This window comes from Micropterus dolomieu, linkage group LG10, assembly GCF_021292245.1.
Source record: "Micropterus dolomieu isolate WLL.071019.BEF.003 ecotype Adirondacks linkage group LG10, ASM2129224v1, whole genome shotgun sequence".
NCBI lineage: Eukaryota > Metazoa > Chordata > Actinopteri > Centrarchiformes > Centrarchidae > Micropterus > Micropterus dolomieu.
Genome location: NC_060159.1, coordinates 24,757,611 through 24,774,484, shown reverse-complemented (window position 1 = coordinate 24,774,484; position 16,874 = coordinate 24,757,611). Strand labels below are relative to the sequence as shown.

General features: G+C 40.4%; 2 protein-coding genes across 2 annotated transcripts in view; both read right to left on the bottom strand.

Annotated features, from left to right (window-relative positions):
- The window catches only part of LOC123978379 (cytochrome P450 2K1-like), a 5,182-nt gene extending 4,467 nt beyond the window's left edge, over window positions 1–715 (bottom strand). Inside the window, exons 1-3 of the mRNA XM_046061628.1 lie at window positions 498–715; window positions 221–383; window positions 7–112 (exon numbers count right to left, since the gene is read on the bottom strand). Coding sequence (XP_045917584.1) covers window positions 7–112; window positions 221–383; window positions 498–704 — 476 coding nt within the window. The 5' untranslated portion in view covers window positions 705–715. The remainder of the gene's footprint in view (window positions 1–6; window positions 113–220; window positions 384–497) is intronic.
- A 12,260-nt stretch (window positions 716–12,975) lies between these two features.
- LOC123978378 (cytochrome P450 2K1-like) overlaps window positions 12,976–16,874 on the bottom strand; it is a 6,116-nt gene continuing 2,217 nt past the window's right edge. Inside the window, exons 6-14 of the mRNA XM_046061627.1 lie at window positions 15,900–16,079; window positions 15,623–15,785; window positions 15,364–15,513; window positions 15,105–15,265; window positions 14,778–14,957; window positions 14,386–14,527; window positions 14,088–14,272; window positions 13,486–13,627; window positions 12,976–13,405 (exon numbers count right to left, since the gene is read on the bottom strand). Of these exons, the coding sequence (XP_045917583.1) occupies window positions 13,218–13,405; window positions 13,486–13,627; window positions 14,088–14,272; window positions 14,386–14,527; window positions 14,778–14,957; window positions 15,105–15,265; window positions 15,364–15,513; window positions 15,623–15,785; window positions 15,900–16,079 (1,491 nt within the window). The 3' untranslated portion in view covers window positions 12,976–13,217. The remainder of the gene's footprint in view (window positions 13,406–13,485; window positions 13,628–14,087; window positions 14,273–14,385; window positions 14,528–14,777; window positions 14,958–15,104; window positions 15,266–15,363; window positions 15,514–15,622; window positions 15,786–15,899; window positions 16,080–16,874) is intronic.

Sequence of the window (16,874 nt, the reverse complement as noted above, 5' to 3'; positions counted from 1 at the left end):
TCCTCAATGATTTTGTCCTCACAAGTCTTCTTGCCCATCCCAAAGTCTCTCAGGTTGGTTATGGTAAAGCGCCTCATCTCCTTCCATAAATCGCCATTGGACCATATAATACCTGAGTGGAAGTAGTTCAACAACTTTCTAAACGTGGATAAAGGCTATAAATATTTGCTAAACATCAATTACAATGTTTGGTCAAAAGCTCAGTTTTTTATTTCCTTACCATTTCCTTTCATAACTTCATGCACAATTAGCATTGGATCTCTGTCTCCAAACTCATCAGCGTAGTTGACAAGTGCCTCCTTCACTGTCTTGTATCCAGCCAGGACCACCACTTTCTTGGGTCCCAAATAGACGGTGAACACTGACCCATATTTCTTGGAAAGCTAAAAAAAGGGGAACAAAGTCACAACATTTTCTTGCTTAATGCAAAAACACCAGGTGAAGCTGACAAGGTAATAACAGTATAAATAAAACACCTTCTTCAGCCACTTCTTCACCTTCAATAATGTGTTGTAGGGTATCTTAAGGTCCATTTGCAGCAGATTCCCAAGCAGGAGAAGTGGTTTTGGTCCTGGAGGTTCTTTCCTGATCTCCTGCGAGTTGAAGCTGGAGGAGGAGATGAGGTAGAGAAGCAGCAGGACCACCAGAGCCCCTAACAGGGAGAAAGAGCTGGATGTCTGTACAAACACATCTAATATCTCCATTATTAAAAAATAATCTGCGTCGGTTTGTTGCCACTGCACGTTCCCTCCCTGCCCTGCTTCTGTCACTCTAAATTGAGAATACGTACTGACCAAAGGTACAAATACAAACACTCTCTTCAATCATTCTAGGTCAGTGTTCTGTGAAGTTAAATATTTAAGCACTTTAACAGTTTGGTAAACTTCCTGGTAAAGTTTTTACTGGACAGGTTAACAATGACTAAAGACTCACATTTGGATTTGCAGGTTTACAGCCATGTTGCGTCTTTGTGCCCCAATTTGTATTATGTTTGAGTAAGGTTTTTGTTTACACTGCACATTTCACATAATTACAGCAACTCCATAAACTTAGTGTTGCACTTCCATAAACTCACTGAAGAGTGATTTTTTGGTCCCTAGTACGATAACAGACATTCTGTGCCTCCATTTGCACCATAAAACAAGCCAAATGTGCAGAACAATCTGGTCTTATCCAAAATGATGAAGATCAAAGAGTGGGAACAATTTTCCTGATAGTGGTGCTATAGCAGTCATCTGATTTTTGGTGGAACCCATTCATTTGCTTCATGACAACATTACTAGACTGGAGCCTGGTTGTATTGTTGTTTACAGCCAGCAATTGATATTTGCATTATTTTCAACAAGTCAGTCAGCAAAAGTGCAGCCAGATGAGATGAGAATAATGAGCTTGATCAGACAGACAGAAACACACACGGTAGCCCACCACATAGAGATGTGAAATAATAGTAAGGTAGGTCCGGTCATATCAAAAGCTTCTCCTGCAACAAGGAAAAAGACATATCAGTTACGAGGATTAATATCTTTTAAAGCAGTTGGTTATATTCAGACAATATCTTACCTTTAAATTTCTTAAACATTTCAATGAGATAGCCACTTTCCTCAATGATTTTGTCCTCACCAGCCTTCCTGCCCATCCCAAAATCTCTTAGGTTGGTCGTGGCAAAGCACCTCATCACCCATTGGACCATGTAATACCTGTGTTGAAGTAGTTCAACAAATTTCTAAAAATGGATACAGGCTAAAAATATCTGGTAAACATAAAATATTGTGTTTGGTCAAAACAGGGTTTCAGCTGGTTCTTAAAAAGTCATGTCTAAGATCAAATAATCTGAATTTTTGGCCACAAAAAGTCTTTAGACAATTATAAAACAATTTTCACAGGTTTAAATGTTGATTGAATTACATGGTTAGCTTTACTTTTAACTTCAGTCCCGCTTTTAAATGTGTTTTTCCCAAGAAAAATAGAATTTTTTTGGATATCAACATCAATGCCCTACTAACGATTTTCACAAAAGCTTAAGGTTTTTAGCTGCTATGTAACACTTGCTAGATTTATAAGAAGTAACGTTAATTAGCAGGATGTCATTACTACCTACTCCTCCAGGTTGAGGAAACTAGAAACAAGCTTACACTAAACATCAGTCCTGTCCACATACTGTATATCTTGATAGTTAAATTACATTTCAGTTTTCAGATGAGTCTGATAAACAGGTTGTCAGGGGAAAAAAAGGATGGTGGTATATATATATATATATTGGGCGGTGCGGTGGTTAGCACTGTCGCCTCACAGTGTTGGGTCAGATGTACGACCAGGCTGGGCCAGTTAATCCTGGTCCCCACCTTTCACCAACTTAATAAACTTTGTCAAAAAATACTCCATTAGCTTTCTATTATAGTCAATAAATTTGCAATCAAAAACTTCTCTGGAGACGGTCAAGAGTCGGTGCAAAAGAGTTTATTCCAAAACAGGACACATAAACCCGTACAACATCCCAGCAGGCCAGAGGATGAAGTCCCTCCTATGGTCTGCAGACAGCCTTATATATATATCTCTTCTGGGCTGGTTTGCCCCCTCCTTTCCTCATGATGAACTTCTTTTCCTCTGTTATTGTGTTGTTTTTACCAATTAACACTGTTCCCCAGCTGTCATTTATTACTGTATTGTAGACTTTCTACATCTTTATTCTACTGGATAAGAAGTTCATCATTTACATTTCAACTTCAGTCTCACTGTGTTTTTTAAAGGTTACGCATGCTTAATTTGACACAGAATTGTATTTTTTAACCAATTAATATAAGAATAACATAAGTATTTTCCATTAATGCTTGGTTTCTTACAGCATTCTTGATGTTTTATTATTCTTGATTTATGCTGGCTGCTTTCTGCTTTCTGCTTATCATCTGTCTGTCGTGTTTTTGCCAAGCATCTGTCGGTTTTTTGGTCATCCTCTGTCGTGTTTTTGCAAAGCATGAATTCCTTCAGAAAGTTCACTCAAAGCTCACACAGGTCATAAGCAAATTCACTCAAAGCTCATACTGGCTATAATAACCAGAGGTTGGAAGTTGACTATCAAACCCCCTTAATCAGTAATTAAACATATAGTCTTAATGTTAGCAGATTAACACCTCAGCAGTTCCTCGTGTAATCACAACAACAGTAGATAACAGTAGACCAAAGCATGCACTGTCACAGTGTCAGCAGATCTTGCACACCTGCAGCCTTTCTTAAGGTCATACTCTACAGTAGATGACAGTTGGACAAGACGAACCACCTGCAGCCACTTCCTGCAGTCATTCCTCCCACTCAAGGATCTGTTTTCATGACTACAGTTCACTACTTATAAGTAAAAACTAAAGCATATCTATGTAAAAAGAAAATGAATAAGAATGATTAATGATTAATACTAGTGAAATTATTAAAAATGATGATATAAGAATGATTACTTAAAGTAACTGATTAAAGATAATAAAACTGATTAAAATGATTAACAAAGATTATTATTATTGATTAAGGGTAATCACTGATGACTGTTTCTTGACTGATGTCTAACTTTTTTGTCTGCAATGCTCCCCCTCTCTGTGTCCTAGGCATGCCCTCTGCTGATCACGCTATTTTAACCAAAAACCTGACTTTGTGCAATAAACTGGTGTCTCTTGTACTGTTCGCTATAGACAGGACATTCTTACTGTATTGATGTATGTTTTGTAACACAATTTTCACTAATTCTGCTTCTACATTTTCCTCTGCTGGGGTTTTTGATGATGCCTTGCTGTGCTCATCCTGCTCCTTACACACATGCCTGCTGACACACACACATGTGCTACTGTTACTGCCTCCGGGCAGCTAGACACAGAGAGGACCACACACTCTCAGAGCTATGGAGTTTCAGCGTTCTGATCTTAACTTTACACTCTAAAATAGCACTCTAAATGATGACAATAGCTATAGAGTTTTGACACTGTAATCTTAACTTTACACTCTAAAATAATACTTTAAATGATGCCAATGCAGACCACCTTCGCTCTAGCAATTAATGATAACAATTTAGGCTGCAATGTTCTAAAATAATTCTCAACACCAGCAAGAAGGTGGGTTCTCTCCGGGTGCTCCGGCTTCCTCCCACTGTCCAAAGACATGCAGGCTAGGTTGATTGGTTGCCATGAATTGCCCTTAGGTGTGAGTGTGAACGTGAGTGGTTGTTTGTCTATGTGTGGCCCTGCGATGGACTGGCGACCTGTCCAGGGTGTACCCTACCTTGCGCCCGATGTCAGCTGGGATTGGCTCCAGCCCCCCGGCGACCCTGTATGCAGGATAAGCGGTTGACGATGGATGGATGGATGGATGGATGGATATATATATATATACATACACACACACACACACACACACACACACACACACACGTGGTGGTCATATAATTACAATATCAACAAAAAGTTGATTTATTTCAGTAATTCCATTCAAAAAGTGAAACTTGTATAATGTATACATTCATTCCACACAGACTGATATATTTCAAGTGTTCATTCCTTTTAATTTTGTTGATTATAACTGACAACTAATGAAAACCCCAAAATCAGTATCTCAGAAAATTAGACACCTGGTACAAGACACAAAAGGTCATTGCTAAAGAGGCTGGCTGTTCACAGAGCTCTGTGTCCAAGCACATTAATAGAGAGGCGAAGGGAAGGAAAATATGTGGTAGAAAAAATTGTACAGGCAATAGGGATAACCGCACCCTGGAGAGGATTGTGAAACAAAACCCATTCAAAAATGTGGGGGAGATTCACAAAGAGTGGACTGTGTGGTGTCCGAATAATAATGCTGCGATGATGTGTTGAGAAGAAATCCGCTTGACACTGTTCTTGATCGTAAAAGTTTATTACATCAAGGAGTTCAGCATCTATTACAAGCTCTGCAGCAGCTTGGAGAGTGACCCAGCCCGATGACCACTCTGTCTCTCTGTACATCAAACATAGCTTATATAGGATATGTTTAGGTATCTGTTAGATACCATAGAAGGGTTTGAGTTTGCAAACTAAAGCTCCAATCCATTTAAGGGCACAGTGCTATAGGATATGTGCAGGCATCTGTTAGACACCATATAAGGGTCTGAGTCTCCACATAACCACTAACCTCTGCTCTCCCCTTAAAAGGTCACTAATCCTCTATCCAGCTGCTACAGTGCTATTCTAAACTGTTATGCGTCAAATGCACATATATTATACACCACAACTGCAGCTGGAGTCAGTGCTTCAAGAACCACCACGCACAGATGTATGCAAGACATGGGTTTCAGCTGTCACATTCCTTGTGTCAAGCCACTCTTGAACAAGACACAGCGTCAGAAGCGTCTCGCCTGGGCTAAAGACAAAAAGGACTGGACTGCTGCTGAGTGGTCCAAAGTTATGTTCTCTGATGAACATAACTTTGGATCAACGCAGCCGTCTACCAGGAAGTTTTAGAGCACTTCATGCTTCCTGCAGCTGACCAACTTTATGGAGATGCAGATTTCATTTTCCAATAGGACTTGGCGCCTGCACACAGTGCCAAAGCCTGATAGCTACCTGGTTTAAGGACCATGGTATCCCTGTTCTTAATTGGCCAGCAAACTCGCCTGACCTTAACCCTATAGAAAATCTATCGGGTATTGTGAAGAGAAAAATGCGATACGCCAGACCCAACAATGCAGAAGAGCTGAAGGCCACTATCAGAGAGCAGGTTCAATTCCAAAAAGGTTTATTAAATAAACTAAAAGCGAGCACATCTACAATGAGTGGTTGAGTCCAGGTAATCCAAAATAATAACAAACAAACAAACCAGGTGATCCGAAAAACTCACAGGGAACAGGCAGGGAGACAGAGCAAGCTACAACCACTACAACAGACAGAGAGTCTACACGCTACAATGACTGGACAAAGACTGAGGGAAACAAGCAAGGATATATACACAGGGTTAATGAGCTGGGAGGAGATACACAGGTGAGGGTCATGAGGCTAACGAGACACAGGCAGGCAGAGAGAAAGCAGGGGAAAACAGAGAGACTGGCATGTAGAGGGATTACTGGGGTAACACATAACACAGGTTACTGAACACAAAAACACAGACCATATCAAAATAAGAATTAACAGATCAGCATAATAAAAACAACATCCTGATCCAGACAAAAGCAGACAGATCTCAGATAAACTAACACCAATGAGGAACACAGACTAAAGCTACGATTAAACAGAACCAAGAGCAGACAAACATAACTAGGAATAAATACAAAGACAAAACTAAGGCACAGGAGTCAAATGCAGAGCTAAATATAAGATACAAGACTGACAGGTACAAAGTGAGCTAAACAGAGAACACAAGACAAGAAACAAAACAACACTAAACACTAGCTGACAGATAAACAAAAACCCAGACTACATAACAGATACAGAAATGACTAAAATAACAAAATTGAGAATTAACTTTTCCTGCAGAAGTTTGATTGCAGACACGTCACCAGTTCCCTTCAGAGTTTGCAGGTCTGAAAAAGTCGCATGAACAGCATTTGAATCTACGGCAACATTTAAAGTGGGGGTGCTCTGGACTTAACACACGGTAGCTAAACATCAGTCATATCAATGCAATGAAGTACTAGGTGAGGTGTTTCAAACCTTGTTCCATGATTCTGACATCACAAAAAACTTATGACTTACATGATTTGGAATGGCAGATTTCATCAAGAAACCTCATCTCAAAAGTTTATGGGAGCATTAACGGGGGAGGGAGGGGGTTATGGTTTTCACAAATCATATATATCCAACGAAGGTTGAGGTCAAGGGCAAACGGACTTGGTTAAAGATACTAGAAGATGTTTCGTCCCTCATCCAAGAGACTTCTTCAGTTCTGACTGACTGCCAGGGAAACTCAGTTATTTAACCTCTGTGGCATTGTTAGCTAGGATCGTCGATACCGCTGGTTCATTAGTGCTCCTGGCTATGGTAATGACAGTCGTGGTTGTTAGAGCCACCCGTGACCAAGTCTGAACGACCATCGTTGGCATCTTCACCTGAGGCCAAGAGGAAATGCTTGTTCAGTTTCCTGGTAAATGATGAAAGGACAGCATTGTAAGTGGTGGTTAAGTAGTGGCATAGACCACCTCCTCTGTTCAACGATGGCTTCTCAACCGGGGTGTAAATGGCTTCCCTGACACCTCTTACAAACCATCCATCTTCCATCCATGAACACCCTCAGATTGGTACGGTATGAAAGGATAGCCAGGAAAATTGCAGACTACAGAAACCACCTAAGATTTAACCTGAGATGCCGACAACTCAAAATCATACCCAACAGCCTACACATATGCTCTCCTATGAAAGGACAGAGGCGGTATCATCTTGGAGAAAGCACAACACCAGCTACTGAATGAGAGAGTGAGACAGATCCATTTCACCATTGAAGCCCTGAATAAAGAATCAGACAATTTACACCAAAAACTGGAAACACATCTGCCCACTACAGTACTGGAAAAGGTCATGGATTTTATCAAGAAAGCACAGCTATCTCAACACAACAAGAGCAAGGAAAGACAGACCCAAAAATTCCAAAACCTACAGGCAAGAACCAGCAACGCAAACAAAACAGGAGAATTGTCTTGGAGGAGTAAGGACAACAAACCAACAACATGGGAAACAGATAACAGATGGGTAAAAAATCTATCAGATAGGGAACTCACCCAACCGGAGCAAGACGTTTTGGCCAAAGGATTAAATCTTGCCATCACACCACAGCAGCTACCTATAGTGGACCACAGCTACAGAATCAGCCATTAGGAAAAACAAATTAACTGAAACAGAAGCAGGACAGCTCAGGCAAAAGGTATCGGCAACCCTTTCTAATGCAAAGGCACTACCTTCCAACCTCACCATCCAAGAAAGGAGTTCTGTGACATCACTAAGCAAGGATCAAAACATCACCATCTTACCTGCGGACAAAGGAAAAAGCATGGTAGTCCTGAACACAGTGGACTACCAGGACAAGTCAAGTCAAGTCACTACTAATGGACACAAACACATATGAGACACTGAAGCGGGACCCAACCAGCGGGTGCAAGAAGAAGGCCATAGAATGTCCACAACAACTTCAGAAAGACAACTCCATCAACAGCATTACTGCTTGTATCCTGGAGAAGCCATTCCTTGCATATATAGACTAACCAATACACAAAGGAGGAGCCCCACTCGGGCCAATTATCAGCAGCATTAACTCGGTCACCTACAAATTTGCCAAACGCATATCTACCATCTTAGCCCCTGTGGTTGGTAACACGCCCCACCACATCCAAAACTCCATTGACTCTGTAAACAAAGCTCGAGAACTGAAATTGGCCTTGGATGAAATCATGGTGTCCAATGATGTGACCTCTTTGTTCACCTGCATCCCCACCATGGAGGTAATAGAATCCGTAAGGAAATGGCCACTACAAGACCACACCCTGGACAGCAGAACCAGCCTCAGTACTGACCAGATCTGTAAATTACGACCTCTGTCTAAACACCACCTATTTCCACCTAAGTGGAGGGAATAGCCCTCTACTCCTTCAGAGGAACAGCACCAAGCCACTGGTACAGGTATGTGGATGACACACTTAAAATTAAAACCCAAGAAGTGCAAGCCTTCACAGAACACATCAACTCCGTGGACAATAACATCAAGTTCACACGAGAAGATGTCCACAACAACAGTTCAGCTTTCCTGGACTCTGCTGTACACATTGAAGGGGACAGGAGCCTGCAAATTGGAGTTTACAGGAAACCCACGCACACAGACCAATACCTACTTTTTGATTCATTTGATTCCAGTGACCACCCACTGGAACACAAGCTAGGAGTCTCCAGAACCCTGCACCACAGAGCGGACAACTTACCAACAAGTGCAAAAGAAGGAACAGAACCACCTGAAGGGAGCACTTACAGCCTGTGGATACCCTAAATGGACATTTGTGAAAACAGCCACAAAATCCAGGAAGAAGATCAACATTACAGTGAATGAGGAGAAACGCAACAATATTGTGATTCCAAATGTGTCTGGAGTGTCAGCAGGATCACTACATCCAAACACTACATCCCTGTGTTTTAAAACCCAAGAACACTAAGAGTAGCTTAGCTGTAGCTAAATTTGAGGATTCGACTCCATCAGCTCTAAATTCATTTTCGGATCACAAAGTGACGGAGGACTCCTATGCTAATTTCAGTCCTTCCCAAATCGATCATCTTGTCGATAGTGCTGCAGGCTCGCTGCGAATGACACTCGATTCGGTAGCCCCCTCTAAAAAAGAAAATACTAAAACAAATACTAATTAGCTCCATGGTATAATACTGAAGCTTGCAAATTAAAGCAAATATTGCAGAAACTTGAGAGGAATTGCCATTCCACCGAACAGAAAAATTCTTGTTTAATTTGGCAAGATAGTATTAATACTTATAGGAAGCTCCGCCGTAATGCCAGAGCAGCATACTACTCATCATTGATAGAGGAAAATAGGAACAACCCCAGGTTTCTTTTCAGCAATGTAGCCAGGCTGACAGAGAGTCACAGCTCTATTGAGCCAAGTATTCCCATAGCTCTCAGTAGTTACGATTTCATGAGCTTCTTTAATGATAAAATTCTAACTATTAGAAACAAAATTCACCAAGACCTGCCCTCAACTGGCACCAACTTATCTCTAAACTCAGGAACCTTAGAAACAGCTGTAGAACCAGAGATATGTTTAGACTTCTTTGCTTCCCTCAATCTTTACCAACTAACTTCAATAATTTCTTCATCTAAACCATCAATCTGCCTGTTAGACCCCACCCCGACTAGGCTGCATAAAGAAGTTTTACCCTTAGTCAGCACTTCTATACTAGATATGATCAATCTATCTTTATCAACAGGCTATGTACCACATTACTTTAAAGTAGCTGTAATTAAACCTCTTCTGAAAAAGCCCAACCTTGATCCAGATGTTTTAGTCAACTATAGACCTATATCTAACCTTCCATTTCTCTCTGAGGTCCTGGAGAAAGCAGTTGCTAAACAGCTGTGTGACTTTCTACATACCAATAGTTTATTTGAGGATTTTCAGTCAGGATTTAGGGCTCATCATAGCACAGCACTGGTGAAAATTACTAATGACCTCCTAATTGCATCAGACAAAGGACTTGTCTCTGTACTGATGAGTCCTCCATGCATGCCAAAGTTAGTCATGGAGTTCCACAAGGATCTGTGCTCGGACCAATCCTCTTCACTTTATATATGCTTCCTTTAGGCAATATTATTAGGAAATATTCCATAAACTTTCATTGTTATGCAGATGATACTCAGTTATATCTATCGATCAAGCCAGATGAAACTAGTCAGTTAGCTAAATTTCAAATGTGCCTTCAGGATGTTAAAACCTGAAAGACCTGTAATTTTCTAATGTTAAACTCAGATAAAACTGAAGTTATTGTTCTGGGGCCTAAGCACCTCTGTGACGCATTATCTAAAGATAAAGATTCCCTTGATGGCATCGCCCTGGCCTCCAGCACCACTGTGAGTAATCTTGGAGTTATCTTTGATCAGTACATGTCGTTTAAGTCTCACATTAAGCAAATCTCAAGGACCGCCTATTTTCACCTACGTAATATTGCAAAAATTAGGAACATTCTGTCTAAAAATGATGCAGAAAAACTAGTCCATGCATTTGTTACTTCTAGGCTGGATTACTGCAATTCCTTATTATCAGGCTGCTCGAAAAAGTCCATTAAGACTCTTCAGCTGATCCAGAATGCTGCAGCACGTGTTCTGACAGGAAAAAGGAAAAGAGATCATATTTCTCCTGTTTTAGCTTCTTTGCATTGGCTTCCAGTAAAATCCAGAATAGAATTTAAAATCATTCTTCTTACCTACAAAGCTCTTAATGATCACGCACCATCTTATCTTAAAGAGCTCATAGTACCTTACTACCCCACCAGAGCACTGCGCTCCCAGAATGCATGGCTACTTGTGGTTCCTAGAGTCTCCAAAAGTAGAATGGGAGCCAGAGCGTTCAGCTGTCAGGCTCCTCTCCTGTGGAACCAGGTTCCAGTTTGGGTTCAGGAAGCAGACACCATCTCCACATTTAAGACTAGGCTTAAGACTTTCCTCTTTGATAAAGCTTATAGTTAGGGCTGGCTCAGGTGAGTCCTGAACCATCCCATAGTTATGCTGCTATAGGCCTAGTCTGCCGGGGGATTTCCCATGATGCACTGAGCTCCTCTCTCCTCTACTTTCTCTCCCTCTGTATGCAACCTCATCCCATTAATGCATGTTACTAACTTGACTTCTCCCCTTTTCGGTAGTCTTGTGCTTTCTCGTCCCTCTCCTCTCTCCTCCTATCACTTCCTGCAGGTGTTTCTGGCTCTGGAGCTGTGGAGTCTGGATCTGTTGTTGCGAGTCACCTGCTGCTCCCGTGCTCCTGCTCGACACCCTCTACTACAACAACTATTGTTACTAGTCATATTATTATTATTGTTATTATAATCATTAACATTACAATTATTATCATTAACACTACTGTATATATCTGCACCATTTTTCATTTAGTCTATAGCAACATCACCTTTACTGTCTGTACCTTTGCGTGTATATTGTGTAGGCTGCCTCCCTCCCTTCTCTCTCTCCTCCACCCCCCCTCCCCCCCTCCCACCCTGCCTCTTAAAAGGAAGTTTTTCCTTGCCTCCTTGTCGCCTAGTGCTTGCTCTTGGTGGGAATTGTTGGCCTTCTGTAAATAACATCACAGAGTACGGTCTAGACCTGTTTTTTTATGAAAAGCACTGTGAGAAAACTGTTGTTGTGATTTGGCGCTATATAAATAAAATTTAATTGAAATTAAAAAATTAAGACAGATACTGGTACAGCCCGAAGACCGCACACCCAAACACAAGAAAAGCAATCTAACAGAACTGTCCATTGGGGAAACTAAACAACCACTACATAAACGCATGACTCAACACAGAAGGGCCAACTCCTCAGGTCAAGACTCAGCAGTTTAATTACATCGTTTGAGGATCACCAGGTGCACACCAACACGTGGAGTGAATTGAGAGTATGCGCAGCCCAAAGGTCAGAACAAATGGTGATAGTCACTTCTATGAAATTCATCTTCTGATTTGTAAAACATGGGCCATGTTAAAAACCTCTATTGCATGGTTGGGTGTTTTGAGTTGTGGTCAGAAGATTGCTGTGTCTTTGTAGTAAGTCAAGACACCCCTGATGGGCACTAGCATGGAAGGAAGTTGTTAAGCTAAAGACCTTTTGGTCTTGGCCAGCCCAGGAAACTCCTCAGTCAGCAGACGGACATTGGGAGGCCAGATGGATGGCAGCTTTTGAGGTTATAAAAGAAAAATTGTATTATGGGAGTAATGTGTGTAATGTGAAAACTTTAATTTACCTACATGTACTTTTCACCATGATAAATATGTAACTTACCTTATGTACTTATGCTCATCATATGTAGTATTTTAATTTGCAGTAAATGTACAGGTTTTTGATTTAATGAACATATGTGAGACCCTTTTGTCTTATGCATACTCCTTTCTGAGTTTCATGATTTTATACACTTACAGTGAGTGTCAAAGTTCAAACAAATCTAAAAAAGTCTGAACAAAACACAGGCAAAATAAATCCAAAAGGTAAAGTAAATGTCCCAAATTCCACTGACAAAACAATAGAAGAGCGTGAAACGTAAATCCAACCATACACAGAACAGGAACTAACAGACAGGGTACAAGCAGAAAAACGGAACAAGTGACACACAGCATGAATGAAAGACAGCCAACAAAGACCAATGAAAAAACACGGACAATAAATACAGACACACACTCATGAGCTGGGAGGGTGTGCAAACAGGTGAAACACATCAGGTATCTTTTCCAATCTTTATGCAGTAAAAAGGAAGCAAATAAAAAGAGTATTTCCAAAAATGTATAACAGTTTCTTTAAAAGCTGCATTTTATTCTGGGAATTTCACATTCAACATTTTAAAGACGAGTCTCCTGGGAATTTGCAACAGAAACAGAAAGTAGCTGCAGATGTAGTCCGTAATCCTACTACACCTGTGACATTGCATAAAGTAGAATCAAATCAGTTATGTGTACAGTAACACATTACAATTAACTCATTTTATATGCCTAAACTAAGTTAAGTTTGCTGCATGAAACCAGCCCTCCTCCTCCTCACATACAGGAGACAGCACACAGTTTATGAGGTGAAGGGCTGCAGCCTAAGCCCACATGTGGACTCAGATCTAGTTCATCCTCTGAAACTCCAGGTGGAGGAGTGAAGCGAAAGTGTTGCAGGAGGGTGGTGAAGAAGATGAAAAGCTCCATCCTGGCCAGACTTTCTCCAAGACAAATCCTGCGGCCTGTAAGAGTCAACAAAGGAAAATGTTCATGTCAACTGCAAGTAAGTGATCATCAAGAAGTGATGGCAAAATTCACCAACCTGCAGAAAAAGGCATGAAGGCATCTCGCTTGACAAACTTTCCATCTTTGTCCAGGAAGTGGGCAGGATAAAAGGTGTGTGGGCTCTCCCACTCACTCTCATCATACAGGACAGAAGTCAAGAGAGGATACACTGTGGTCCCCTGTAGAAAATACTCAAATTGAACTTTTTATGGATGGGAAAATGTGACTTCCTAGTAAATAAATGTGCATAAAAATGCTAATTGTGAGAAAAAGAAAATCAAGTCTATTAGGAAAATCGTATTTCTTCTGATGGAAAAATTTATCCTGATGAAGACAAATAAATCCTGAGGTAGACAAAATAAAAGGAAAGTTAACATGAATAATATAGTACTGATACTACTGATAATGATTTATTTTTTAAATAAACCTTCTAAACTGCATTGGTGGTGACATTTTCTTTAGTTTTTTATTACCTCAAAATATGTCTAAAAAATTTTTTAAATCTTGCTACAAATTTTAATAAGAATATTATGAGGTCAACAAAGTCAACATCATGCTTACCCGCTTAGGCTTTAAATATTTTAATTTATTGAAACATTTTATTTCATTATTGTCAGGGCATGTATTATTCAGTCTAACCTTCTTAATGAAGTGACCCTGGAAAGTGACATCTTGGGTAGTTTTATGAGGAAGTGCCATGGGGACGATGTTGGCCAGTCTCTGTGTCTCGTGGATGACCGCGTCAGTGAAGGGCATGTTCTTCCTGTCCTCAACCTGCACCTGACGACTTCCTATCACCCTGCTCAGCTCCTCCTGGACCTGGTCTGGGAAATGAAAGGGGGCAGATGACAAGATTTGTCTTCTTGTTATGGTGAGGATTTTGTTTATTTTAATGCTTGCTAATGTATGAAAGCTGTGCACATTTAGTGCTCTTTACCCTGTATCTTTGGATATTTGGTCATAAACAGCAGTCCCCACCTGAGTGTAGTTGCTGTTGTATTAGTGCCAGCAGCAAACAAATTAATAACTGTGATCAAAAGGTTTTCATTGTGGAAGTGACTGTTAGTAATCCCAGATTCCTGCATAGAAAGATCACAAATTATTCACCTGTTCACAAAACTTAATGAATCACCAATATGCAATGAGATTGTTTTATTTATTTAGGAATTAACTGTGGCCCTTTCATTGCTCTACTGTTGTCCTTGAATCTGCTTTTTTTTCACCAGCTACGGAGGAGCACAACCAGGAGGGCACAACATGTACAAAAGTTCACATTATTCCCCTGTGTAAACCATCATATCCATTTTGATAAATTAAACATTTCCAAACCTCCAGATTTTGCTTGTGGACCAGAAAGGCATCCACAAAGCCTCTGCACATCTGTGGATTGAGGGTCTCTTTCAAACGACTGAACAGCTGTAAGTTCTGTTTAATATTGGCAGCAAACGATTTATGGAATTCTTTTTTGCCGGCAAACCATTTTCCAATCCAAGGAAACAGGTTGTACACCTGAAAAAAAAAATACGTATCTATTAATATTTAAGATAGTATTATCTTTTTAGAAAGAAGGTGAAAAATCTAACAATTTCTAATGTATCATACATATAGTATTAAAAGAACTATGTTGAAAGTATAAACTTCAGAAACTTCAGAAACCTGTACTGATGGGGTCCCCAATAGTTGATTGTTTCTGCTTGTTCGATCTACCATGGATGTAAACTCTGGATCGTCATATTCAAATCTGCTGCCATAAACAATGGAGCAGATAATGTTAGAGACTGCATAGTTTATTGGTCCAGCCGTATCAACAGCTTCTCCTGCAACAAGGGAAACAATCTATAAATGAGGACTGAGGATTTTTTTCAAAAGCTAGAAATGTTGCTTATCATGCAGCTGGTTATAAAAAGACAGTTACCCTTATATTTCTTAAACACTTTAACAAGATAGTCACATTCCTCAATGATTTTGTCCTCACAAGTCTTCTTGCCCATCCCAAAGTCTCTCAGGTTGGTTATGGTAAAGCGCCTCATCTCCTTCCATAAATCGCCATTGGACCATATAATACCTGAGTGGAAGTAGTTCAACAACTTTATAAACGTGGATAAAGGCTATAAATATTTGCTAAACATCAATTACAATGTTTGGTCAAAAGCTCAGTTTTTTTATTTCCTTACCATTTCCTTTAATAACTTCATGCATAATTAGCATTGGATCTCTGTCTCCAAACTCATCAGCGTAGTTGACAAGTGCCTCCTTCACTGTCTTGTATCCAGCCAGGACCACCACTTTCTTGGGTCCCAAATAGACGGTGAACACTGACCCATATTTCTTGGAAAGCTAAAAAAAGGGGAACAAAGTCACAGCATTTTCTTGTTTAACGCACAAACACCAGGTACAGCAGACAAGGTAATAACAGTTGAAATAAAAAACCTTCTCCAGCCCTTTCTTCACCTTCAATAATGTGTTGTAGGGTATCTTAAGGTCGAGTTGCAGCAGATTCCCAAGCAGGGGAAGTGGTTTTGGTCCTGGAGGTTCTTTCCTGATCTCCTGCGAGTTGAAGCTGGAGGAGGAGATGAGGTAGAGAAGCAGCAGGACCACCAGAGCCCCTAACAGGGAGAAAGAGCTGGATGTCTGTACAAACACATCTAATATCTCCATTATTAAAAAATAATCTGCATCAGTTTGTTGCCACTGCAAGTTCCCTCCCTGCCCTGCTGTCACTCTAAATTGAGAATACGTACTGACCAAAGATCAGAACAAATACAAACACTCTCTTCAATCATTCTAGGTCAGTGTTCTGTGAAGTTAAATATTTAAGCACTTTAACAGTTTGGTAAACTTCCTGGTAAAGTTTTTACTGGACAGGTTAACAATGACTAAAGACTCACATTTGGATTTGAAGGTTTACAGCAATGTTGCGTCTTTGTGCCCCAATTTGTTTTATGTTTGAGTAAGGTTTTTGTTTACACTGCACATTTCACATAATTACAGCAACTCCATAAACTTAGTGTTGCACTTACATAAACACAGAACAGTGAATTTTCAAAGTATGTTGTGAAAATTGACCTCTGGACTTTTGGTCCCTAGTATGATAACAGACATTCTGTGCCTCCATTTGCACCATAAAACAAGCCAAACGTGTTACTTATCCAAAATGATGAAGATGTGGCAACAATTTTGTGATTCGAAATCTGATTTTTTTTTTGGGAACCCATTCATTTGCTTCATGACAACATTACTAGACTGGAAAAGGCTGGACTAAAGGACAGCACAGAAGCACTAATCATGGCGGCACAAGAACAGGCACAAGATCAATAGAGGCTGGGGCCTACCACACCAGGCAGGACCCCAGGTGCCGACTGTGCAAGGATGCCACTGAGACAGTACAGCACATAACAGCAGGGTGTAAGATGCAGGCAGGAAGTG